This window comes from Myotis nattereri (genome assembly GCF_964212035.1).
Source record: "Myotis nattereri genome assembly, chromosome: 1".
Lineage (NCBI taxonomy): Eukaryota > Metazoa > Chordata > Mammalia > Chiroptera > Vespertilionidae > Myotis > Myotis nattereri.
The window spans coordinates 139,346,194-139,373,297 of NC_138075.1; the positions used below are offsets into that span (position 1 = coordinate 139,346,194).

General features: G+C 39.8%; 1 protein-coding gene across 5 annotated transcripts in view; it reads right to left on the minus strand.

Annotated features, from left to right (window-relative positions):
- Positions 1 to 2,882: 2,882 nt before the first annotated feature.
- The window catches only part of ARHGAP21 (Rho GTPase activating protein 21), a gene marked incomplete at its 5' end in the record, with an annotated part of 135,366 nt that continues 111,144 nt past the window's right edge, over positions 2,883 to 27,104 (minus strand). For 3 of the 5 annotated variants that reach the window (XM_081104066.1, XM_081104064.1, XM_081104067.1), the window contains 15 exons: positions 2,883 to 4,700; positions 8,561 to 8,592; positions 10,487 to 10,592; positions 10,904 to 10,945; positions 11,125 to 11,250; positions 14,499 to 14,588; positions 14,667 to 14,740; positions 15,362 to 15,440; positions 15,537 to 15,692; positions 16,431 to 16,573; positions 17,112 to 17,251; positions 17,327 to 17,391; positions 20,387 to 20,671; positions 21,731 to 21,856; positions 25,028 to 25,064. In XM_081104066.1, the coding sequence (XP_080960192.1) occupies positions 3,009 to 4,700; positions 8,561 to 8,592; positions 10,487 to 10,592; positions 10,904 to 10,945; positions 11,125 to 11,250; positions 14,499 to 14,588; positions 14,667 to 14,740; positions 15,362 to 15,440; positions 15,537 to 15,692; positions 16,431 to 16,573; positions 17,112 to 17,251; positions 17,327 to 17,391; positions 20,387 to 20,671; positions 21,731 to 21,856; positions 25,028 to 25,064 (3,193 nt within the window). In that variant the 3' untranslated portion in view covers positions 2,883 to 3,008. The remainder of the gene's footprint in view (positions 4,701 to 8,560; positions 8,593 to 10,486; positions 10,593 to 10,903; positions 10,946 to 11,124; positions 11,251 to 14,498; positions 14,589 to 14,666; positions 14,741 to 15,361; positions 15,441 to 15,536; positions 15,693 to 16,430; positions 16,574 to 17,111; positions 17,252 to 17,326; positions 17,392 to 20,386; positions 20,672 to 21,730; positions 21,857 to 25,027; positions 25,065 to 27,104) is intronic. The other 2 variants (XM_081104065.1, XM_081104068.1) reach the window with 1 other exon arrangement.

Sequence of the window (27,104 nt, forward strand, 5' to 3'; positions counted from 1 at the left end):
GAACTGCTTGCTATGACATGCACTGACCACTAGGAGGCAGCACCAAACATGGCAGGCATCGGCAATGTGGCGCTGGCAATGGGTGGCAGTGGAGGCGCTACCGGCCCCAATGGTCCCAATGAGAGCAGGACCGCAATGGGATGGTGGAGCAGATGAGCGAGCAGCGCCAGATCAAGGTGGGTGTGAGCCGAGGCCCAATCGCCCCACTGATCGCCCCGCAGACAGTGACCAGCAGTGGCAGCATGTGGTGGGGTTTCCACCTGGCTCCCAGGTGCTGAGGAAGCTGGGCAGGGGGCCTGGCCCCGAACCATCACCCCACAGGTGAGATGGTGGAGCAGGCAAGGGGGTGGTGCCATGCCAAGGCGGGATACCAGGCGGGGCTGCGGGACTATGAGCCTGGGGGCGCAAGCTGGGGCCCAATCTCCACAGGCCAACCTGAGGGACCCCACCCATGCACGAATTCATGCATAGAGCCTCTAGTTTCATATATTGAATAAATAACAAGTTACATATGTAGGTGTTATACAGATGTTATATTATCTATGAATTTCATTTCAAAGTAGTAAAAAATATATACAATTTTTTATAAAAAGAGAATATTGGGTCTGACAGGGTTGAGTACCACTGGATTTAATGATTTTATATTTTTATTGATGTTAGAGAAAGAGGGAGAAGGAGGGAGGGAGGGAGGAGGGAAGGGAGAGAGGGAAGGGGGGAGAGAGAGAGAGAGAGAGAAAGAGAAACACAGTGATTGGACCGGGGATCAACCCACAACCTGGGTATATGCCCTGAGTGGAAATTGAACTGGCGACCTTTTGGTACATAGGATGATGCTTAAATAAGCCATACCAGCCAGGGCTGGATTTAATGATTTTTAAGGCCTTTTCAGTCTTAACATTCTAAGATTTTTAAGTACCCATTATTTCAAATAATAGCTGTGATATATTTTGTAAGTAGCATGTGGCAGGCACTGTCTGGAATAGTCTCTCATTTAAATCTAATAATCCTGAAAAACAGATTGTTTTCATTGTTTATACGAGGGAACCAATTCAGAGAAGTGAAATAACTTGTCTTAGTTTACATATCTAGAAAGTAGAGTTGGTTAGACTCCCAAATTCATGTTCTTTTCACTGTTATCTCCCTAACTCGAACCCCCCATTACCTGTGGGTTCAGTAGTTTGTAGTCAAATTACTAAGGCCCGAAAATATTAAATAGATAAATCCGGAAACAAACAATTCATAGGTTTTAAATTGCTCAGCTTGAGTATTGTGATGAAATCTCTCATCGTTCCACTCGATCCCTGCCAGGACCTGAACCAACCCTTGGCCCAGGGTCTTCACCCCGTAAATGCTCCCTGCCCCTTAGTCCCTTGGCAGCCATAGGTTTGATCATCCAACCACCTGTCACAGTATCAGTGTTTGTGCCCCCAAAGTGCTAGAGTAAGGATACTGGCAATTTGGATATGCCAAAGAGAAGCCGAAAGTATTTTCTTTAAGTGAACATTCTCAATGAGGAAAGAAAAAAAAAATCGTTTGTTCAGGTTGCTAAGATCTGTGGTAAGAATAAATCTATTAAATTGTAAAGAAGGTAAAAGAAATTCATGCTTGTTTTGCTGTTACACCTCAAACTGCAAATGTTACTGCCACACTGTGGCTTGATAAGTTAAACTGGAAAAGGCATTCTATTTGCGGGGGAAAGACGTGAATCAAAAATATGTTTGATTGATGGCAATGTGTTGGCCAGAAAGCTCTGAGCCTGTAGAAAGATTTCAGCAGGAATTCCCTGAAACAAATGACAGCAAGCCACTCACTGTAAGTCAGGACGGCTGCACAGGCTCCGGAGCAGCTCCGAACTGAGGGACATAACCATTACTGGAGAGGCTGCCGGCTGCTGAGGAAGCTGCTGCCACATTTCCCGCGGAGCTGAAGAAGCTGATTGGGGTTTGGGACTATCTGCTGGGGTCTTGGAACATCTCTTCCACAGACAACTGGAGACTATTATATTGCTTAGCTAGGAGAGCTACCCGTGTGCAAAAGCGAGGTTAGGCCAATGTAAACATTTTTAAGAGATCTCTGACAGCCACCAAAAAAAAAAAAAAAAAAAAAAAAGAGAGAATATATAGATAGAGTAGGTAATTTTTTAAAGTCAGGACCAACTAAGATAGTTATAAATGGATCACATTTAAAAATATATTAGAATGAGTTTCAAGCCATGCCAAGTTCACCAAAACAAGTTTATTTCCAGTGTTTAATTGGGTATGCACACAGGCATGACACAGTTGGGATCATTAAGTCCTCATGCAGAATTATATTCTTCTCAATAAAGAAGCCAGTTCCATCCAGGCCACTATCTACACACCTATGTTACAACATTTATATCAAATCTGGTATCTGAAGAAAAGATACACATATAATATGATCATTTAAGTTACGTATTTTACAGAAAGATTAAAAATTCAAGTCACACAAAACTCAAAAACTGTATTAAAAGTTTGAATATAAAACTGAGATCCACCTGGAATGACTAACGAATGGAAGTTCTGTATCCACCTGTGTTAAAACTGGTAAATGTAATGAAATTTGTTACCCTTAAAATGCACTCATTAGTTGCATGTAAGTCATCTAATTTTAACGATATGGCACCCTAAAGACCAAATGGATTTTTATGATGAGGCACTTTCGTTAGTGATGAAACCAAAAGAACAGATCTGCTGCACACGGATGCCGGCTATTTCCTCCAGTCATCTTGGGTATACACTATGTAGTAAGTCGCGACAAATACCTTACTCATTTGTATACAACTATCCAATATATCTTTAAATATATATATATATATATATGTTCTTCTGGCTGTAGTGATGCACTGTAAAGCTATTTCACAGTGCAAAATGATAAAACCAGCCCAAATGAGGGCTGCATAATAACAATTCTGGTACAAGAAAATATTTACAAAGTTACTGGAACATGTAACAGTAGCTTCTTATTTGCTATAGAGAACATAGCCCAGGTTAAAGACAGGGATGAAGCTGTGCTTTATTGCCTGGGGACTCAGACAGTTTATGAGGTGGGGCATTCGCTGCAGAACTAGCATTCTGGCTCATGTTCTGGAAGCTTCCTCCATTTATTTGGTCAGGTGACTGGGGTGGTATGGAAAGGAGGGGCCTGGGAGTTGAAGCCAAGGTACTGGGAGAACCGCCGGCATCGGCCTGGAAAGACACAGGCGTGTCCACCGCGGGAATTTCCAAGGCGCCCGAGCGCTCCGGCGGGGGGTCCCCCGCTTCTCCCCGGCTGAGGTCGGAGGCACTGGTGCGCAGCCGCTCCCTCGCGAGCCAGTCTGAGATGGACAAGTCCTGGGCCGAGCATTTGGGCTTCAACCGCGTCACGGCCGAGAGTTCCGCCTCTCCTCCGCTCTGCTCTGGCACTTTCCAAAAATTCAAAATACTGATTTCGGAAGCATCCCGGTGGCCTCCGAGCGTGTGTCGGCGTCGGATGTTCTTCCTCTTGGCGGTCTCGGCGTTCAGTGTCTGACTCCCCACTCCAAACATGTCATCGGCAGGGGCGCGGGGTCTCAGTTTTAACCGGTCTGCTATTTTCGTCTTCCAGGTGGGCTCCTGCTTTTCCGACTCGCTCCTGGCCGGCGCGAGTAAACTCCCCGTCGATTTCCCTTTCTTCATCACATCGAACACCTTCGATACGGAAGGCGGTTCCTTCTCATTCCCGGCGCCGCCCAGGCTCCCGCTGTCCGACGTGACCCTGGCGGACCTCTTCCTGGACAGCGTGTCGCACTCGATCAGCTTGTGGGAGCTGAAGGGCTGCCGGCGGCTGTCCGGGCCGGGGGTGAGGCTGCCCTCGCTGCAGCCCGCCTCGCTGCCCTCCGAACTCCGCCGGCTCGCCCTGGGGGCTTCCTGCGGTTTCCCGCGGAACAGCCGCTCGGAAGCCCACGCGGCCGGGAAGACGGGGAAATCGTTCTCGCTGTCGGTCTCCACGGGCCGCCCTTCGCTGACCAGCTCGCTCCTCTCGTCGTCGGCCTCGTCCCCCCTACTCTCTGCCACGGACTGCACCTCGGGGCTGAGCCGGCTGGCGTCCAGGCTGGTCAAGCACGTGGCAGATGACGTGGTCGAGTAATCGGAGGTGATGGTGCCGACATGGGCCAAAAACTCACCGTACCTGGCTTCTGGGCTGCTGGATTTCTTCGCGGAAAACCTGGCCAGAGACGCCTGGGAAGACGTGCTCAGCAAAGTGCCGGAGTCCGACCCGGTCTCTTCACTCGGGGAGGGCTTCTGCGCCCCCGGGGGCCGGGCGCCCCCCTTGAGGACGGCCAGGCGGCCGCTCAGGCTGGGTGACTTGCTGTGCCTGGACGTGTGTGGGGGCGAGGGCTCTTCGGATGGCACACTCGCTTTCTGCAGTGATGTCTTCTCATCTTTCGCGGCGCTGCTGTCTTTCTTAGCATTATTTTCTTTGGACGTGGCGGTCCTCTGTTTCCTGCCCGATGCCTCGTTCTCTTTTCTGGATTCCGCTTTAGTATCGTTCTGACACTGCTCCGCATTTTCTTTCTTAAAAAACACGTTGTCCAGTTCGTCTTCTGAGCTGCTAGGCTGTGCTTTTTCTTTCGTCTTCTTCCTCTTGCGACTAGCAGCAGCGAAGATGGAGGACACAAGCAGTTCCCTGCTATACTGATCTTTTCCGGATCCCCAAGAACCCTGGGGAGCGATCAGAAATGAGACTTTGAGCATGAGAACACGATCGAGTTCATTTTCTGAAAGGGCTTTCCCCCAAGTATCTCTGACTGAATGACCCTACCTAGAGCTCTAGAAGCACTAACAAAATGTAATTCATACCTCTATTTATATATTCAAAGGCTTAAAAGCCCAGTTAAGAACTGTCAGCACTCTACTCCTCTTACTTAGTTTTAACAAAACATCATCTATCTTGAAACTTATCTGCACTGGCATCAAAATTCCTAACTAACAGCAAAAAGCCCCTGACTAAATACGGACACAATTAGAGCTTCCTGTTGTGAAATTATAATTTGTTGCACGCAGAGAACTGTCTTTAAAAACAAGACATGCTTTTCTGAAAATATGTTAAGGATCTTAAGTTGCTTCACTCGCTTGATTTCATATCACTTCCATTAAAAGGGGATTTTGGTTGATGAAGTGGCAAAATGCAATAGCCCGTACTTTGTTTAGAGGAGTCATTTTTTCGAATGTTTGGAGACTGTAGAATGGAAGTGATCATTGTCTGATATTCCATTTATTTGTCACATGCTTATGGAATGTACACGGTTACTAGACATTGTGTTTACTGCATACTAAGGGGAATAAAGTACTGCCCTCTTTTAAAAAAATATAATTCACTTTTTGTACTTCCTTTTAAGATAAATTTTTAACATTCATTTTACTTTTTATTTACCTAGTCCCATTTCTTGCCTGGTGGTATTTATTGCCAGGTCATACAGGTGTTATTGAACTGCCAAGTCACAGCTCAGAAACACCTATCTCTGAAAGGAGTACTTTGTGCTCAGTACCATCCAGCTCTCCTGTTCCTGTTAATTTCCCTGTGCCTACGGACTGCCCCTGCTTCTGCGGTGCTCACACATTCTCCAGGTTCTTTCAGGTGTAAGAGTTAAAGCTGCGACATAGTTGAATACAGTATTCTGAAGCAGGTTACTAAAACCTTATGACTGACTTCAATTTTCTAATGATAGACAGCATAGGATACAGATACTGCATCCCATCAGCTCATTAAGATAAGGGAACTCTTTGGTCTCCCATCAGTTCAGCCAGGCTGGACTTCAGGAACTTGTCCTAGGTAAATCAGGTTGGTGATGTCTTCATTTATCTCAAGATAACAACAAAATCAGAAAATTCAAATAACATACGGTCAATGAAACCTTACCAGAGAAACACTCCAGTGCACTGTTATTGGTAAAGCTGTGGTGCCAACTACTGCTTTGTTAGCTGTGCATAACTGGTTCCTGAGAACAATTACTCAATTAATTTGCTCATAATGCCTATAGGCTAAATCAACGGTGGTGGGTCAATAAACATTATGGGTTTACCACACATCATTATTTGTCCTTTTCTGAAACTTTATTTTTTAAAATCTTTATTGTTGAAAGTAGTACATATGTCCCCTTTCTTCCTCCATTGACCCCTTGTAGCCCATCCCAACCCCCTGCCCCAGGCCTTCACCACCCTATGTATATATGCACACAAGTTCTTTGGTGATCTGTTCACACCCACCCACCCCCGCCTTCCCTCTGAGGCGCCACACACCATTTGACACAAGCAGGCAGGCAGGAAGCATGCTGACTAACAGAAAGTGTATTTCTCTACTGCCATAAAAATCTTAGACAAGCAAAAACTATTATACTGGAGTCTTTGAAAAATAAAACTGAGGCTGTCATATTAAAAAGAATTCACCAAAATGAAATCATAGATGGAGATAACTTTGTTTTTGATAAGTTATAAGAGTTTCATAATTATCCTCTACTTTTCTAATGGTCACTCACATTTTAACATACTCTGCTAAAGATCATAGGGATCGACAGTGGTTGTGAAGAAGACCCAACTCTCCTTTCAGGAGCTTATCTGACACTGAGCAGGTGACTCACTTTTAAACATCACAATTTCATTGAAATTAGGTATGTTTTCTTGAAGACTTACTAGGGTTCCCTCTTAAATTCTATGTTCTGTGATCACATATGTGTTGGAGGAAATGAATATTTTACAATTAAAAAACTGTTACAGCTCTAACCGGTTTGGCTCAGTGGATAGAGCGTCGGCCTGCAGACTAAAGGGTCCCAGGTTCGATTCCGGTCAAGGGCATGTACCTTGGTTGCGGGCACATTCCCAGTGGTGGGTGTGCGGGAGGCAGCTGGTTGATGTTTCTCTCTCATCGATGTTTCTAACTCTCTATCCCTCTCCCTTCCTCTCTGTAAAAAAATCAATAAAATATATTTCAAAACAAACTTAAAAAGAGTTACACCATTTGGATTATCCATTATTTTGCAGGCATGGTATAAACAGCACCATGATTAGGATAAAGAGACGGCTATCACAACAGGCTAAGCAATATGCATTTAATAAGCGGGAAAGTGGGAATTTCAAAGAGGTTTGAAATCTAAAATCTTATATTCCAGAAAAAAAAAAAAAAAAAGATGGGAAACTGTTCTAAAGAAGTCTAAAGAGACATGACAACTAAATGCAAGGAGTTATCCTTGACTGCATTCTGTATAAAGATATAAAAAAAATAAACAAAGAACATTATTTGGACAACTGGGAAATATTTAGGGGTATGGCGTTAGCTAGTCTATTAAGTAACTCTCAAATAATTCAGGGGGGAAAATAGATATCAAGTTATTTACCAACCAATGAGACTAGAATAAAAGGTTTGGATGCTAACCATTATTCTAGTAATTTTTCTGTAGGTTTAAAATTATCCAAAATAAGAAAAATGGTGAAAATAACAATAAAAGTGACAGTGAATATTCTGATATGGTTAAAATACTTTTGGAACATTTTTTGCAAAAATTATAATTAATGGTATACAGTCCCATTATGATATTTAAACGTAAGTAAAATTCATATCTCATGTCCAAATAGAAAAATGTTTTTAAAAATTTATTGATAATTCTGGTTGCTACTGTCTCAGCAAAACAAGGTTTGGGGAAGTTAAATTAACAAAATACTTTCTAAAAACTATAAACACTTCCTAAAAACTACTAAAAAATTGTGTAATTTGGTGGTGTTGTCAATAGAACACAAATTATGTTAAAAATATTGGTCATAAAAAACAAAATTAGTGATTTTGCTGAAACAAAAAATATAATAAAAAAGTCTATATTACTACTGAAATATTTACACATATAAGGATATGATGTTCAAGATTTGCCTTAAAATAGTCCCAGGAGGAGGCAAGTGCATAATGTGCAGAAGAAATAAAGTTGGTCATGAGTCAATTGTTGAATTTGGATAATGGGGGGTTGGGGGCTCATTGTACTATTCTCTCTACTTTTGTATGTCAGAAACTTTTCACATTAAAGAGTAAGAAAATAGCCCTGGTCGGTTTGGCTCAGTGAGGAGAGCATTGGCCTGCAGACCAAAGGGTCCTGGGTTCGATTCCAGTCAAGGGCATGTACCTTGGTTGCAGGCTCCTCCCTGGTCCTGGTCAGGGCATGTGCAGGAGGCAACCAATTGATGTGTTTCTCTCACATTGATATTTCTCTCTTTCTTTCCCTCTCTTCCACTCTCTCTAAGAATCAATGCAAAAATACCTTCAGGTGATAAGAATTAAAAAAACAAACAAAAAAGAGTAAGGAAATAAAGCCTACTTCTTTGTATTATGCTAAAATATTCTGACAGAAACCCGATAGTCCACCTCATAATCCAGTATTCTTCTATCATATTCTATTCTAAGAAATTAATTTTTCCCTTTATGAGACCTTATTGGTCTGTGTCACCTGATACAGACAGGCATGCATCTGTATACTAATCATAACAATCAGCCAAAAAACAATCCCCCCTAAAATATTTCATAATTGTACGAAACAATTTACCTTAGATTTTGTTGAGTCACTAGTAGCTGAATCTGTCGGAAGTTAAATGAAACATGGTCAGTATTAGTCCATCTTCACCCCTTTCAACAAACAGTGCAAACTATGGAGAAGACAGGCACAGAGCAAAATGGGAAAGCAAAACTCAAACAGAACCATTGAACACAGTGGATAGTCAGAGCTCACAAAGATGCAAGCTGCACCACAGAAAGCCACCGCCATGAAAGGATGCTGTGAATTGTAGGCAGAATCAGCTCAATGATAGGAATGGCAAAGGAGCCCTGTGCTAAACGAGAACAGCAGTACTAGTGTTTATTCAATCTTCTAAATAGTAAATCTAGCAATAAAGAAGCTTGAAGACCTTTTAAGAATTGCTATGTACCACATCCTGTATCTGAAACTGATACACAATGTAGAACGTTTAAGATTCTTAGCTGCCCTAGCTACAAATTGAGACAATCATACTCGGTGTATTTATGTTGATTTTTGTCAGACTGAAATTGTATAAGTGCATCCTCTATGCATATGGATGCAAAAGAGGCATCAGGATAACCCTGCTTCCAGGTTACTTTGGTTTTATATTAAATCATGCTGATCTTTGTGCTTTAGACCCCAGTTTCATATCTGTGCAGTCAGGGATCCTTTTGACTAGTTTGTTTAAATTGCTACCAGTTTTGCAATTATCTATTAACAAATGCTAATATGGAGATGGAAGAATGAAGACCATAATTTTACTGTCTGGCAAAAACTCAGATTATACAATTACAAAGAGGGTAGGAAGGGGCTAGCACTATTCTGGATCACACCAATTTTGACATTTCATGTTTTGACTTTAGGGAAACTGATTTCCAAAATTAATGAGCTGAGCCCCGTGCCACGCCCCTTTTAACACATGGCTAAATGCTTTATGACTTTAAGAACTGGTAGACCATACCATGCTATTTCTCCTCATGGTCTGCTTCAGAAATAACAAGAAACAGCAGAAAAACTTTTAAGAAAGTAGTATTGATCTGTTTACAAGAATCTTAAGAGAAAATTTACACCACAGATCAACGATGTTCGCATTTACAAGAATCGGGGGTTTCTGCAGACAAGGCAGCTACAGTGTGGACAGCAATCCTCCTTCTTCCTACAGTTCCAGCTGTCCATCAGGGACACCACAGAATCCACTAGCGACATTACCGTGTGATAGACTCCTCCCACTTCGCCTGTTCAACATCAGTATAGATTTGCCTGTGTCAGTAAGTGCTGAAAAAACCCTTTAGGACTAGAACAAGAACTAGAGACAAAGGGAGAACATTGTGTAAAATAACATGCTCGGTTAGTGCAACAGTTTGGCAGGAGAAAATATTCATCAAAAGAGCCTACAAGAACTAATACTTAACCAAACATTCGAGTGGCAAGAGAAAACAGAAAATGTCATAGATTGACTTTTACTGTGACATCTACAGTGACAAATACTATGCTGTACTTGTGAAAATGGTGCCTATTAGCAGTTCAACATATTTTACTTGCTGCTTTTAAACAGAACATCTGGCTCAAGGTAAGAGCTACTTATGCAGACTAGATCATACTTTCTGCCGTCACAGCAACCACATACTCAGTAGCATATATCTGTTTTACCTTGTGATGACTATTACATGGAAACTGTGAATTAAAAAAAAAAAAAAAGAACAAAACAGTGGTTCGCATGCTCATTTCCCTCATATTTCCATTCTGACAAGCATTACAACTCCATGCACTGCCAATTAGAGTCACTGGAAGATAATTAAGATCAATCAGAAAAGGGAGATTAAGTTTTTTATTAGAAAGGAAAAAGAAGGAGAAAAGGGAAAAAAAATCATAGTGAATTGTTACTTATGATTGATTTGCGCTTTCATGTTATAAGAATGTTAACCTAGAGATCGATACTGCCCAGGCAAGAGTTACCTGATACATCTCCAGGGGACACGCCTGTCCTTCCAATGTTGGTGAGTAAGTGATCTATGTTTGGCACTGGCTGGGAGTCCACTGTGCTTTCCTCCTGCACTGCTGTCTATGGTTAATAAACAAAGATCACTTCATCATCTCTTCAGAGATACTTTCTTTAGTAAAAGCAACATTTACTAAAAGACACATTGAGGGAGCACATGAGCTTCATTTTTTTACCTTCTTTAGATATAATTAACTACAACATGACCATCATACTTGTATTTTCTTTAGCTTAGAAACTGAGGAGCTAGAGACCTGCTTCCGGGGCGCAAAGCAGGCAAGAGCACACAGGCAGGAGGTTGACATTGCTGTAGCGCCAGGATCTCGCGTCCCAAATGAAAACAACAGGGGACAAACGCTGAGGGACATACTTACAAGAGGTTCTTCAGCACCTTCTTCTGTGAAAAACCAGTCATGCTAAAATTTAAAATAAAAAAGGTGAAAAGAGAAATTAAATAACCCCCTAAATGTATCTATAGTTTGGAGGATGGTATACAGAAAAAAGTAATTTTCTTAAAAAATATATTTAACCAAATTCTGTTCCACCAGCAGCTCGCAGAAAAAGAATGCTCTTGATGAGGCAAAGCCCGACTTACGTGCTGGATAAGCGTCTCGACGATCTTGTACTGGTCGGGCATGTGGGTGACCATGTGTGTCATGTTATCTTCAGACGTCCTCACCAGAGTTGGGCCAAAAACTATTGCTAGGTTTCTTGGTTCCATCTGAAATAAAGGACAATATTGGAAAATAGCACACTTTTTCTTAAGAAAATAGGTTTAAAGTTCCATTGCATGTTTGGCATTTTATTTCTTACAGGTTCTTTTGGTGAAAAAGAATTCAAAGAAGAATGAATGGTTGATTAATGTGTACAAAAAAAAAAATACAGGGGGCAGGGACTGGGTGGAGATGGGAAAAGGGGCAGGAATGAGCGACATCTGCAATAGTGTTAACAATAAAAAATTTAAATTAAAAAAAAATGCTTCCTAGACAGGATTTCCATAAGCTAATGTCTACATAACTTCTTTTTCCTGCTTTCATGATAATGTAAAACCTTGAACTGGCATTCCTTTCTTCCAAGATGTCTTTAATAGAAAGCAACTGATTTGGTTCTAAACTAGTATTTCTGGAGCAAGACTAACTGACAAAAATATTAATATCAAAGGGAAAAAACTCAGAAAAGAACATGGAAACACCCTTTCCACAAAGGCTAAAAAGTAGAAAAGTAAGCTTAAAGATACATAAAATTTTCTAAATTGCCCATTAGTATAGCAAAATCCCTAATATATAAAATTCAAATGTCTGGAATACTCCTTCTGAATTAATTTTTACTTCAACCACATGTTCTGATGTTCTTTGCCTATCATTGAGCCAATCTGAATGCCTCAATATTACATGCTTATGTTTGTACTAGAGGCCCAGTGCATGAAAATTCATGCACTGGAAGGCGGGGGGAGAGGGGGATTCCTCAACCCAGCCTGCCCCCTCTCACAGTCTGGCAGTCCTCAGGGGCGGGAGGTGACCCGGCAATCAGGGGAAGGCAATGCCCCCATCACACCTCTGCTGCTGCCACTGTCAGCAGCACAAGCCTCGGCCAGCCCTGGTTACCTGAGCCTCAGGCAGCCCTGGGCAGCTGGGCAGCCACCATCCGAGGCTTGCCTGCACCACGGGCTGGCCCTGAGCAGCTGGGGGGCTGAGGGGACTGGGGGACTCCAGAGGCAGACACAAGGAGCAGCCGGACCTGCCTGCCACCCCAGTGGAGCTGAGGGGCCTGGGCGCCGCCATCTTTGAGGGTGTGGCAGTCAATTAGCATATTCCCTCCTTATTGGCTGTGGGGACCGCCAGTTTTGCAAGGGCATAACAGTCAATTAGCATATTCCCTCTTTATTAGATAGGATATTCATTACCATGATATTTCTATTCCTTCTTAAATCATACAATTATCATAGGTGGGGATCTTTTGTTTTTCTTTGTTATATCTTATAGTGTCTGCTGTAATATTTTGAACTTATGATTTGATTAAAATCTTAAATAACTTTAGCCAGCCCTGAAAACATACTAAGGGGGTTAAAAATGACCACAGAACTCAAAAGCCATACTGAAAAAAAATATTATTTAAGGAGCCATACTACCATACTATCTTGTGAGAGGCATGCACATGCACACACACGTGCACACACACCTTTAAATTATGGTACAAAGTGGAAAACCCACAGATCTTTTCTGATTCTGAAGCAACTGTTATGCATCTTATATGTTAACCACCACAATACATGTATCACACAATGCTTATTGCAGAGAAATAAGGAGAAATGGTGCTTGAAGTCAGCATTTCCATAGAAAGCTAACTTAGTGGGGAAAAAATATGACTGCAGGAAGGGTATACTTCAACTGGGCACAAAATACATGGTTCTCATTTCCTCAGAAGGTGTAGTCATCTCATCCTTCGATCAAAGAACATAAGTCCAACATCTAGAAGGTCTATGTAAAATTTTACTAGATTCTTGTCCATGATTTCATAAACTAGTGATAACGTGCATTATTATTTATATATACAGTAATATTCAGTATATACAGTTTTAGCTGATTTCCATATAAAACTAATAACATAAGTAGTTCACAGATTATTTACTCATTAATTAAATTATGTATTTTTTGAAAGATGTTTCACAATGTGTAGTCAAATAAGTCTAGGGAATGAAGTGCCTTATATCCTTATTCAAGACTCACAGTGTTAATATGTTAAAGATTCTTAAAGAATCCGCAGTAAAGAAATCAGTTAAATTTCATTTAATTCAATACTTTATAAACTAATTAGACCAATAACTCCTACTCTTTTCCTAGTAACTCCTACTAACATCCAGCAAAACTGACAAATGACATAGTATACTTTGGGAAATGCTGAAAGAATTAGAAAATATTTTAACTTTAATTATATTGAGAACTTTTTGACTCCTACTGCATGCACTTCTGGAAGTAGTACAATCAATTAATATAGGTGCTCTCTCTCTTCTTCCCTCCCTCCCTCCTCCATAGCCCTATCACTTGAGGAAACTGAGTGTCTAAAGGAAATTATAACACTGTAACCTTCTCAATTTATAAGTGATAGGGTTGACACTGTTCTCATAATCCAGCCTTATTACAACCGTGAACAACTGTCTTCCAGAGTATCAGAGCATTGTTCTCTAAGTTAGCAGGTAATGCCCTTAGAAAGAGGAGTGACAGCAGTATCCCTCAACTTGCGGTATACTGGCAATTTTTCTTCTCCAGAAACCAAAATGGCTGTTTTAGTATTTTAAGCAGTAATGCCTAAGAATCATCATTTGCCATCTCTGATGATATAATGGATTGAGGCAACAATCACCAATGAGTGATGAGAATGATGAAAAGTTAAGACAATAATGTATCAAACACAATGCATGAACCTTGCTTGGATGATGATTTAAAGAAATGTCTTTACAGTTGTTTGTTTAAATCAATATTCAAACAAGGTCCGCATATCAATCAGGAAAAACTAAACATGGATTGAGTATTAGATAAAAGTAAGGAATCACAAATATAGATGTGTTTAATAAAGGTAATGGGATAGTGTTAAAAACAACCAAAAAAGGTCTTACCTGCTTAAAACTAAACAAAAATGTCTGTTATTTTTCACTGTAAACGATTTGATACATTGACTGTTATATCATGCAAATGTTGCCTATTCAAAATATTGATATACAGTTGGAAAATAAAAGAGGTCAAATTTCTGGCTTTTTCATTTTTCTTGCTGGATAAATGAAACAGAAATGTCTTAAAAAATGGTGACAACTGATATTTTTGGGTCTTTTGCTTTTCAGAGTGATCTTTAGAGGGGCTGATCAGCCAATATGATGCATTTTAGAGCTTTTGTTGAATTATGACCCTATTTTTTATTACTTGGCACGAAGCAATGAAAACTATCTTTTCACCTAAAGTCACTGGTGGTACGTACCTTATTTTTTTCAGAATTTTCTGCCACTGTCTTCAGATGAGCCGAAAGAAACTTAAGTGTTTCATAATGATGTTCTGGCAAATCGTGAATCTGAAACATATTGTTTTTAGGATGGATTTAGATGCTGAATTTTAGGTTTACCCCCAGAAATAGAAAAATGATACTTACTAGTCTTTTCAACGTTTTCAGACGATCTAGAGGATCTTCTTTCCGATTAGCTTCAATAAAGTCGGCATATTTATCTGACAACAATAAGAACAATAAGGCAAGTTTATCTTAAATTGCTTAGGTGAGTTGTATAAAAGCTAAATAGCCTTTGAGATGTAGTCACTAAGACTGCCATAGTTTTTAATGATCCTCTAACCCTTATCATCAAATCATAGGAAATTCTCTAAGATGTGAATTCTCTGAGGTACTCCTGCATTTATACACTCTGTATATTCTTCTCTCTCCCTGACCACAAACATCTAGTACAGTGTCTTATGTAAGTCAAATATTTGGCTTGACTGAAGACATATTTTTCTACTTATTGTATCTTATTATGTCTGAAGACTTTTGACTGAAAACAATAATTCTATCTTTTTAACTTGACTACAAATGTGAATGAACAAGATAATATATATTTTACTGAGTGTAAACAATTTTTTTGAAACTCTGATTTTCATTAATATTTATCAGGAGAAAAAAATCCGTATGACAAAAAAATATGGCAAAATTATGCCTTCTATATAAATAAAAACTAAACAAAATCTCGTTTCCTTTGACAAACGTATTTTCTCTTGCTTCAATCTCATATGCCATGGTTTTCCAACAATGTAATATTTGACTGCTTCATCTGGTTTCTTTTGTGGGTGTTCACTTACCATTTGTGAAGAGAGGTTCAGGGAGTTTTCTGAAGAAGGATTTTAGTAAACTGCTTATCACATTCAAATCTCTCCATTTCTAGGTAGGAAGAAATAGAAATACAGTAGTTTTATAGTCAATACCACCAAAGGAAGAACCACGTATCAGTTATCCACAAAGAAATAGACAACTTACATCATCTTGTATATCAATATCAGCCATTCCCTTGTTGAGTTCTTCTTGCATGCTTGAGATGGCTGCATTATTTCCAGGCACTCTATAAATACCTGTATATTCAAGACCTCTTTCTTCAACTAATTTGCAACATATGTCAACTATTAATGGAATATACTGCAAAACAAGAAATAATATTTTATTTAATACAGTACCAATGTTTATATTTGGTTAGTAGATGTATACCGTAGCTAAAAGGCCCTTGTATACCATCCAAAAGGAAATATATAAATTACTGCTTTTTGATAGAGAAAATAAAGAATATAGACACTGCAGAATTGGGAAATGATAAAACAAGCAAGAGATATTTGAGGCAGTGGGAAGAGAACTAGGTCAAGGGTCCACAAGGAGATAATAATCTAAACAGAAAAGAAGAACACCTAAGGACAATGTGGGAACAGCTCAGTTGAATATATAGGAATAAAGTAAAAAAAAAGAAGGGGTGGAGGGAATAACATCAATTAACTCATGATATGAATCCTAAAACACACACACACACACACACACAATTACATTTATTATACTTTCTTAATCAGGTCCTGGTTCCCACCCTTCTTTTACGATGCTAAAAGCAGAAACATAGGATTTAAAAATTAATTCTTACTGACCATTTCAGGTATATTCTTAATGGCTGAATAACTATTCTATTTCAGAGTCAGTAATGAGAAAAAAGCATTACTGATAAAATTACTCAACACATCCTTACAGATCAGAAATGCTCAGGGAAACTAAGGTCAACTATGAAGAGGAAAACACTCAATAAATCAACAGGTTCTCTGTCATCGGAATGGCTGTGTAACAGGTCCCACAACAGAATTACAGCGTTAGATAACCCAGCTGGCTGGTGTCTCCTACCCGATTGGTATGAGCTGGCGGGCAATCGTCCAATCTGACCCCGAACGTTCCGGTAGCAGTAGGCTTTTTTTCAAAAGTCTTTCTCATAATATTCGGGATGCCTTTTCTCCATGTGCCTTTGTCTTTTGGGGGGCTGGTTTCATCTTTTGATTGTTAATTCAAAATAAAACAATATAAGAAAAAAAATGAAAATATAAGTGTCTAAATCATGACCTAAAAAATCCTTTATTGATATTTACATAAATCAGAGTCCTGTACTATAAGTAATAACCTTCCATATAATTTAGTGGCTATCAAATACATTTCTTTACCTTTTTGCAATCTGTATCACGATTATCTTAAAACAGTCAAGAAAATAGAATCAATGTGACAACTTCATAGTGAGAGTTTTGCAAAAAGGACACATAATTTATCTCAAAATGACAGCGCCTGGTCTTCTGCATTAATCAAATTTTCTGTGTAGATGTATGTGCTATACTTTCCTTCAGTTTGTATTTGTTGTGAGAACTGGCACCTTAAAGGGAAAGCCCACTGGCCTAGACCTAGCCCACAGTAGTCTTGAGCGAGCTCACACTGGGCTCTGAGGTCAACAAAGATGGTACCGAGAAATATGAAAATACCGTGAAAATCCCAATTTTAAATCATGTCATGAAGTGCATCGGGGAATGCCACAATCAGTACCTTTACTGAGCAGTCTCCTCTCTGACTCCTCCTTGGGAGAATGTGGACTTTGCGTCTTTGGCTCGGCTTTAGCACCAAGCAAGGTCTGCCTGATGCTGAGGCTCTGGCGAGGCGTTTTTGGCAACTGTTCCGCTTTGCTGCTGAAAGAAGGAATGTTTCTTAATAATTACGTATTTTATATCCAAATTAACTTACGTGCATGGTGGAACGCTCACCTCATCAGACTGTTATATTCTTTTATTCTTCGACTAATTAGATCCCTGTTAGTAACACCAGTGTCCTGCAGAATAAAGGGAGGTAAAGTTAGAGTCAATTCTGAACAAAATTAGGAATCCCTACCTTTGTTGAGCCTCTCTGTTGTCCTACTCTGCTGATTCAATAAAGACACTCTACTTTACTCAGGGGGGGTGCGGTAAAATCCCTGTTCCACGTGACCCCCACCGTCACGGTGTGACAGCTGTTCCAAGTGCCTCCCTCCCTGTGAGTCTTTTCTGTACCGCAGCAATACTTAGAACACGACCAGCCTGTAGCAAGTGCTCAAACTTATTGATCTGTCATTTTTAATTAATGACTGGGAAACAGAAAGCCAGTTTTTTCTCTTACTAATACCAGAAAGATCAGCATTTCCAAATAATACAGTTGGATAAAAGATGAAAAAATACTGCCAAAATTGCCCTGACCGGTTTGGCTCAGTGGATAGAGCGTCAGCCTGAGGACTCAAGGATCCCAGGTTCAATTCCGGTCAAGGGCATGTACCTTGGTTGCGGGCACATCCCCACTGGGGGCGTGTGCAGGAGGCAGCTGACCGATGTTTCTCTCTCATCGATGTTTCTAGCTCTCTATCACTCTCTCTTCCTCTCTGTGAAAAATCAGTAAAATATATATTTTAAAAAAGTTAAAAAAAAATACTGCCAAAATTTGTTAATAATTAACTTGTAGGAGTAGCGAGATTGAGGGTCAATTAGTGTCAGAAGTGAAAGAAGAGGGAATCTCAAAACAGGTGTGTTTTTTTAAGCTTAAAACAGGTGTTTTTTTTTAAACTTTATAATATGCTAATGGCAAACTTAGAGCTGACCGCAAAGTGATGATTCTTTTCTATCGATTCCAATTATACATTGGCATGTGTCCTCAAAAAAAAAAAAAATGTTTTAGTTGTCTCATTTTAACAATATAATTTATAAAAAATACAGGCTTTGGAGTCAAACAATCTCGAATTCAAAATGACTCTTCCCACTTACCAACAGAGATCATATGGTTAAGATCTAGGGCAGGGGTGGGCAAACTTTTTGACTCGAAGGCCACAATGGGTTTCTTAAACTGGACCGGAGGGCCGGAACAAAAGCATGGATGGAGTGTTTGTGTGAACTAATATAAATTCAAAGTAAACATCATTACATAGAAGGGTACGGTCTTTTTTTTCAATAGTTTTATTCATTTCAAATGGGCCGAATCCGGCCCGAGGGCCGTAGTTTGCCCACGGCTGATCTAGGGTAAGACGCCTGGTTTAAACTGGCCCGGATGCTTATCAGCTATGGGACCTTGGGGAAATCACATAACCTCTCTTTGCCACATGGCTTCCTTGTTTGTGAAATGGTGAAGATGATAATAAAGGGACAATTCATATGGTTGCTGAGGTTAATTCATGTAAAATGCTTAGAAAAGTGTCTGCCATATGCTGTGAATTATTACTTTCTTATCTATAAAACAGGAAAAATGCCTGTGTGTTAACATTAGATGATAATGATGACGATAGTGGCTGACATTAAGTAAATGCTTATTATCTATCAGGCAGCATGCGGTTTTCTTCACAAGCACTATCTCAGTAAATCCTTAGGACAGCCCTCCATGTTGCACAGATGAAGTCACCTGAAGGAACAGAACAAGGACGCTCTACTGCCTTGTAGAATGCCCTGCACACAGCTGGTGCTTTTTCAACAGGAACTCCTTGGACTGTCACGTAAAGCTGAAAGCTACATCCAAGTTCTTATTCTCCGTTTCTGTGCAAAAATTCAGGCTGATGCTCTCTTTGTAGCGGTGGTTATGGAACAAAGGTTGTACTGCTACAATCTGGTATTAGCTTTTTAACCACCAACAAGGGAGGGTGTAAATTAGCAGAAAAATAAAGCACAGGCATTTTTCCTATAGCATAAGTTTTCTAATTTGAATTGGAAATAATGGGAATGACTAAATTAAAGAAGATAGATTGTATAACCTTACAGTTAATGTCTATGCTCCTGGGTACTTCAAAGGAAAGTAAGGAAAAAGAATGTTATGCTTTCTTTCTTTCTTTTTTTGGTCCTAACAATGGGCACAAAGTGAAAACAACGTGTTAGAAAAATTGTGTGAATGCAATGAAAAAGACTCAATGAAAAGCTAGACACAATCATTACTTTAAAATTTATAGTTATATACACTGAAAACATCAAAATTCATGTCGTAAAAATATCTTGATTGTGAGCCAGAAACTCTTTTAAGTACTTAAACATTATTCCTTATTAAAAAGAAAAACTGGCTTATAACATGATTTCTGATCATTTGAGTTTTTTCTTTTTCTTTAATATTTTTGTTATTTTTTTACTTTAGAGAGAGAGAGGGGAGCAGGGAGAGGGACAGAGAAAGAAACATTGATAAGAGAGAACCTCTGATAAGTTGCCTCCTGCATGCCCCCTACTGGGTATTAAGGCTGTAATCTGGGTATGTGCCCTGACAGGGAATTGAACCAGCGACCTTTTGGTGCATGGAACGATGCTCAACCAACTAAGCCACACCAGCCAGGGCTCTAGTTTTCTTAAAAACCAATTAATGTATTATAATAGGTTATATTATATTGTTGACTATTTAATTCCACTAACAAAAATCATCATATCATTATCTCTTTGTATTTACAGAGTAATTTGTTTTGATAAGCATTGTCCCTATCTATAACTTAAACCACTCAACAATTCTGTTTAGTGATAAGAAGACAGATCTGGAATTAGTCAGTCATAAAGTTCATGACCAGGACTAGGAACCAAACATGGTTCATTGCTTCTGAGAATGTATGCAGAGTATATGAATCATCTATTTTTCTAGTTCAGTAATGATGATTTTCCAATAAGTAAAAATAATATAAAATAGGTACAGTTGAGTTTTCCTTTTGATCAACTATTTTTAAGCATATTATCATATTTGTTTAAAGTAATGTATCAGATTCTTTCAGTCTTCTGGAAGAAGAAAAGAAATAAGAAAGATGTGAACAAATGTGTCCTATTTTACCATCACTGGTTTGCACAGACCTCTTCATTTAGGTTGCTGCTCTCCTGGATGGTCTTGATCCAAGCTAACATATCGTCTCTGTCTTCCGCCTGAAAGAGGCATTCACAGTCTGACGTGGTAAGTCGGAACACATTCTTCCTCTTGGTCTCACTGTACGAGATGTCTATTAAGCAAGCATTCACACTGATGGGTTGTTCTTCTTCAGATGGAATCATCTGTTCTCTTTTATCTTTGTACAAGTAAAGTGAATGGCCCCGAAGTACAACATACATCTGCTTCCATGGACGAATACTCCCACCAACTCTCTAGAAACATGAAACAGTTCAGGCATACTTAATATTTGGTGAAATCTCACACATTAAACAACACTGCTAACAAGCACAAATGTATACCAAATGTAGCAGGTGCCTGATTTATATCAATGTATACTTGTTAGGAGAGGAAGGACAAAAATTACAGAGTGCAAACCAAGTGAGGCAATGTGTTCATATCAAAATCAAGGATAGTGAAATCTCAACTTTAACTTCGTTAAGAAAATAAATAAAGTAATTAAGGTAAAAATGTGTAGCAAAATATGTTAAAAATGCTAAAGGAATAGAAAATAATAAATAAATCACCCAGAAAAATCTTCTGGGTGACAGTTAGGCTCAAGACAAATCACCAATCATGAAAATGACAAACACTGCATAAGGAGATCCCAAACAGTAAATATAACAAATGAATTAACAATATTGATCAACTTTACATGGTTGATCAATTTTGTTAATTCAAATAACAATAGCTACATTTTAAAGTTAGTTTTCTTAAATTTTTAAAGTCTTATAACAATATTAAAATTTTTTATAAATAAGCTGCCCAAATATTATAGGAAAATTTATGGCAAAATTTTTATTATATTAAAATCTATTTAAATGAAGTATATGTTGATAGTGTGATAGCCATTTATATAACTCAATATTTATAAAATAAAGTGAAAGAAGAGAATTACAAAGGCACTTAAAATAATAAACTGGGAGAAGTTAAATGAAAATTTAAAAATTAATATGAAGAAGTGCCACTCCCTAAAGGACTACTCTGTGATAATAGCTAATAAATTTGAAGCCAAGTTTCTTAAATAACTTTGCTTTCTCTTTTACATTACCAAAATATGACAATATATTCCATACATAGTTGATACAAAGAATGAAAAGTAGAAAAATAGGTGATGAGAACTTAAAAAAAAAATCTTTCCTTCACATAGAAAAAGATATTTATAAAATATGTTTTTCACTCTTTATTCTGGATATTTTATGTATACAGACTTTATACTTCATTTTTCAGGGCCTGCATTTAATGCGCTTACAGCAGCTCCAACAATGCACTACCTTGCCCTTATCGGTGACAAGCGGCCGGTAATGGAGCCAGCCCTCCTTCGCAGCATCACTGAACACCTCAGAGGAAGAATCTTTTCTGGATCCAGAGTCTTCTGATGACTTCTGGCTGTCTGTCATCTACAGAAAAGGCCAAAAAAGAAACCACAGTAAAAGGTCAGCTTTTTCTTTTATAAATATTTGTGTCATAAAATTGCTTTGGTGAGAATGTCTTTTATATAATGTTCCAAGTGAAGGGCTATTTTTGAAAAATCCTATCTTTATCAATTACATTAGAAAAATTTCTGGTCTTGTTAAAAAATGTACACTACCACCATCTCTTTTTTTAGACATCTGAAGAAATTTTTAATCATGAAAGAATAATAAAAATGATATACTTTTCCTGCTCTCAAGAGGTCACATGTTAGTACAAAAAGACAAAGAATAAAAAAAAAATATCGCATTGTGATAAGTGCCATTTGAAGAATGAAAACAGTGGGATGCAATTACGAATGACAGCAGCAGCTAAACATTGGTGGTGCTCAGGCAAGGCCTCTCTGAACAGAACATTCAAGTTTAAATCTGGGAGAAAAAATATTTAAAACAGCCAACCAGGAAAGGTCAGGGAAAGAATAGCTCAGGGAGAATGTACAGCTAATGAATGTATGTATTTATCAATATCATTTAAAATGTTCACTATTCGTGTGAGTAAGAGAAGTGGAAAATTATAGCTGGTTTAGGGTCTTTAGGCCTTGGTAGGAAGTGTGAAAGAAGCCATTAAAGACTGAATCAGGGGAGTGACATGATCTCATCAATGCAAGTCACCTGTGTGCTACATGAAGCATGGATTCTAAGACAACCATGACAAAAGGAGCTACTGGAGGAATCCAGGTGAGGGAGAATGACATCCTCGACTAAAGCAGCAGAAGTAAAGACAGAGAGGAATATAAAGATTCAGGAGGTAGCGGTGACAGGTCTTGATCTGGGAGAGGGTGAGAACAAAGAAAAACGGCCACTAGATTTTTGGCTTGAACAACTGGGTGAATGAAAGTAGACTCAGTGAGATGGGGAAAACTGGGGGAGAAATGTGTCTGGGGTGATCAAGGCCTTTTGGGCATGTAAACTTTGTACTGCTTATTAAACATCAAATGAAGAAGTCATGTAGGCAGTAGTCTACATGAGCTGCAGTTCAGGGAAGAGGTCAAGACTAGCAATGTAAACTTTTGGAGACTTCTGTGTAAGATCATCAGGGAAATCAGGCTACACAGAGAGGAAAGAGGGTCAGACCACCTCTAGATATGCCAACAATTGAAATGTTAGGCATAGAAACCAGCAGAAGAAAGAGACTCAGAAAGGGAGTGGAAAATTGTGTTGAATATTACTGGAAGGTCAATTAAGTTAAAAATCTTAATAACCGCCGAAACCGGTTTGGCTCAGGGGATGGAGCGTCGGCCTGCGGACTGAAGGGTCCCAGGTTCGATTCCGGTCAAGGGCATGTACCTGGGTTGCGGGCACATCCCCGGTGGGAGATGTGCAGGAGGCAGCTGATCGATGTTTCTCTCTCATCGATGTTTCTAACTCTCTATCTCTCTCCCTTTCTCTCTGTAAAAAATCAATAAAATATATAAAAAAAAATCTTAATAACCATTAGTTGTTGTTTTTAATCTTCACCAGTGATGTTTTTATTGATTTTAGAGAGAGAGGAAGAAAGGGAGGGAGGTAGAGAGGGAGGGAGAAAGTGAGAGAAAGAGCGATGTTAAAAACATCAATCAGCTTATTCATAATTCTATATGTATAAAAAGCCAGCAACTGGAACACCATAATGACCAGAACGACTGGTCGCTATGATGCCCACTGTGGCCAGAAAACCCACCCGATCAGGGGGTGGGGCCAGCCAGCCAACCCCTGAAGCCCTTCCTCCCAGGCCAGCCCTGCCCCCAATGGGCCCCCACCACCCCAATCGGCCCGCAGGCCCTCCCTCCCAGCCCAGCCCCTGATCAGCCCCCCTACTCCAATAGGCCAACCTCCTAAAGGCCATACTCTGGCTGGTCAACCTCCTAAAGCCCCTCCCCCGACCTGGCCCCACCCCAGATCAACCCCCCCATCAGAGGCAGGGCTGGCCGGCCCACCGCCTGCAGCCCCTCCTCACAGCCGGCCCCACCCTTGATCAGCCCCCACAACCCCGATCAGCCCGGGGCCCGTCCCCCCAGCCAGCTCCGTCCCCAATTGCCCCACCCCCCCAAACTTAGATCAGGGGCTGAGCTGGCTGGCCAACCACCCATGGCCCCTCCCCAGGCCACTGGCCCATGATTGGCTCCCCACCCCATTTGGGGGTGGGGCCAGCTGGGCCACTGCCCAGAGCCCTTACCCCAATCAGCCCCCACAACCCTGATATGCCCAGGGCTCCACCCCCCAGCCAGCTCTGCCTTTGATCAGTCCCCCGCCCCATATCAATCGGGGGTGAGGCTGGCCGGCCAACCTCCCCCAGCCCCTTCTCCGGCCACTGACCCCCCCAATTTGCCCCCCCCACCCCATTCGAGGGTGGGACCGGCCAGTCCACCACCCACAGGCCCTCCCCACGGCCGGCCCTGCCCCCAATCAGGCCCCATTGGGGCAGGATGGCCGGCCAATTTCCCGCTGTTTCCTCCTCCCGACAGGCCCAGTCCTGATCTGCCCCAATTGGCGCCGGGCTGGCCAGGCCCCACCTATGCATGAATTCGTGCACTGAGCCTCTAGTACAGTGGTTCTCAACCTTCCTAATGCCGCGACCCTTTAATACAGTTCCTCATGTTGTGATGACCCTCAACCATAAAATTATTTTCATTGCTACTTCATAACTGTAATTTTGCTGTTATGAATCGTAATGTAAATATCTGATATGCAGGATGTATTTTCATTGTTACAAATTGAACATAACTAAAGCATAGTGATTAATCACAAAAACAATATATAATTATATATGTGTTTTCCGATGGTCTTAGGCGACCCCTGTGAAAGGGTCGTTCCACCCCCAAAGGGGTCGCGATCCACAGGTTTAGAACCACTGCTCTAGTATAAGAATAAACTGTTTCAAACAATCACAACTGTAAATCCACTTTTGTTCCATTCTATATAGTACGTTTAGAAATTAGAAAAGAATACTTTATATATAATATTTTCCAAATGCACGCAAAACTTACAAAATAAAAGATTATAACATTTATGAAATGTATCTAACAGATAAAAGAAATCATTCTCTGTGAAGAGCTAAAGTAAACTAAGGTAAATAAAAACTTATCATTTGCTGATATTTTTTAAATATTCAATACTAACCTTGTTTCCCTTCAGGGTGGATATGTGCTTAAAAGACCTGTTGGAAAAGAAGTATATAAATATTTTTAATGGTGCATAAAATACCTTAAAGTGGTTAAGAATAGTCTGAATATTGCAACTAATCTTTCTTTAGTGAGCTGACATTTTATAATTACTATATTAAATGTTCACGATTCAATCAAGTCAGAAAACAGCTAATTTCATAATTAATTTTTTTAAACTATAACCAGACACCATTTACAAAATACATATGTTTTTTAATTGATTTCTAGAAAGAGAGGAAGGGAGAGGGACAGAGAAATAGAAACATCAATAAAAGAGGAATATCATTGACCAGCTGCCTCCTGCAGACCCCTTACTGGGGATCGAGCCTGCAACTAGGCATGTGCCCTGACTGGGAATCAAACCAGCGACCTCTTGGTTCCTGGGTTGGACACTCAACTGCTGAGCCACATCAGCTGGGCTATAATTAAATTTTGGATAGAAGCTTTCTTAGTTAATCTGGTATATGAAAACTATTTTGGCATAAAGTGTGAGATTTTCTTTTTTTAGACCAAAGAAAGCTACTCAGGCTAAACACTGGGCTTTCTATTATTAGTCAACCAGAGCTGCAATGCTCTATTGAGGATTTCCACAGTGTTAATAATTGATTAGGTGTCACCAACTGTCAGACACGGAGAGAGCAGCATGTCTATACTCATCCAGCTGTGGCCACTCAGAACCACAGGCAGCAGGAAAAGTGCTGTCAGGCTGGCCCCGGCCAACCACTCTGCTCTGCCTTCCAAGCACATTCTGGACGATTTCAGTAAGAACAACTGGGGCCACTAAAAGGGCTTAGGGCTTCAGAAGACATATTCACACGAGTTAGTCAAAATTACGTAACTTCAGGGAACACAGTTGTTTTCTGTTATTTTTAAATTCCAAATTCATTTAAGGAACTTAGCATTTTAAGATGTGACTAAAGAGGACACTGTCCTCTCCTCTCATAAACCACCTCAAACAACAAGGTAACCAGAAACAAACGTACAAACTCAATCTCCAACAATATCAGGAGACATCTATAACTCTGAACTACAATATATGAAGAAAGGTGGTTAAATGCAATGAAGTAAAAATTAATACAAGAAGAGAAGATGCCACTAGTTGCATATCTCAAACAAAACTTCAGTGCACTGGTCTCTGAGAGATCAAATCAGCCTTCCCTTGTTTGAAACAATGGGCAGCAGGGTGCTTTTGGGGTGACAGGAGCCTCATGAATATCAGAGGAGGAAGAACTGAGGAAGAAACGCAGTCCTGCCATCTTGTAGAGTGACGTAGACTCTGAAATGTGACAATTACTGGTATCTTCCAGTGAGGAAGCAGTAAATGTTAAAAGAGCTCACAAATCAAACACTACATCAGTAGAGAAATTCCTGCTAGCCTGCACCTCTGCACTGGCTACGCCTCATACAAACTTCCCTCAAATTGCTGGTGGGCACACAATGCAATATACAGCTAATGTATCACAGAAATCTACATCTGAAACCTACATAATCTTATTAACCAATGCCACTCCATAAATTCAATAAAAAAGAAAATAGTTTTTAAAAAGAGAATTTAATAACTAGAAAATTAATTTTCAAGTTCAAATAGTCAAATAAAAATAGGAGAATTTGGAAATGACAAAGTAATGAGGGAGAATAGCCGCATGTAATAAAACATTATAAAACCACTATAATTAACAGAATCTGGTATATAAACAGGTGAATGAACTGAACAGAACAGAATCTAAAAATACTAAATACATAAAAAAATTTAGCATATAATAAAAATCTCATATCCGTGGAAAAAGTACAATACTCAAGTATAACATTCAATACATGCTTTGCGGGCAGCTGAGAGACACTGAAAAATATAAAGCTGGCTCTTCATCTCATTAATTAGAATAAAATAAATTCCAGATGAATCCAAGTTGTAAATATACAAAAAAGAAAAACAAATTTGAGAAGTAAACACTGAAGAATATTGTTACAATTCTAGAGGAGAGAAAGGCTTTTTCAGTATGGCACAAAATTCAAAAGCCATTTTAAAAATTCCT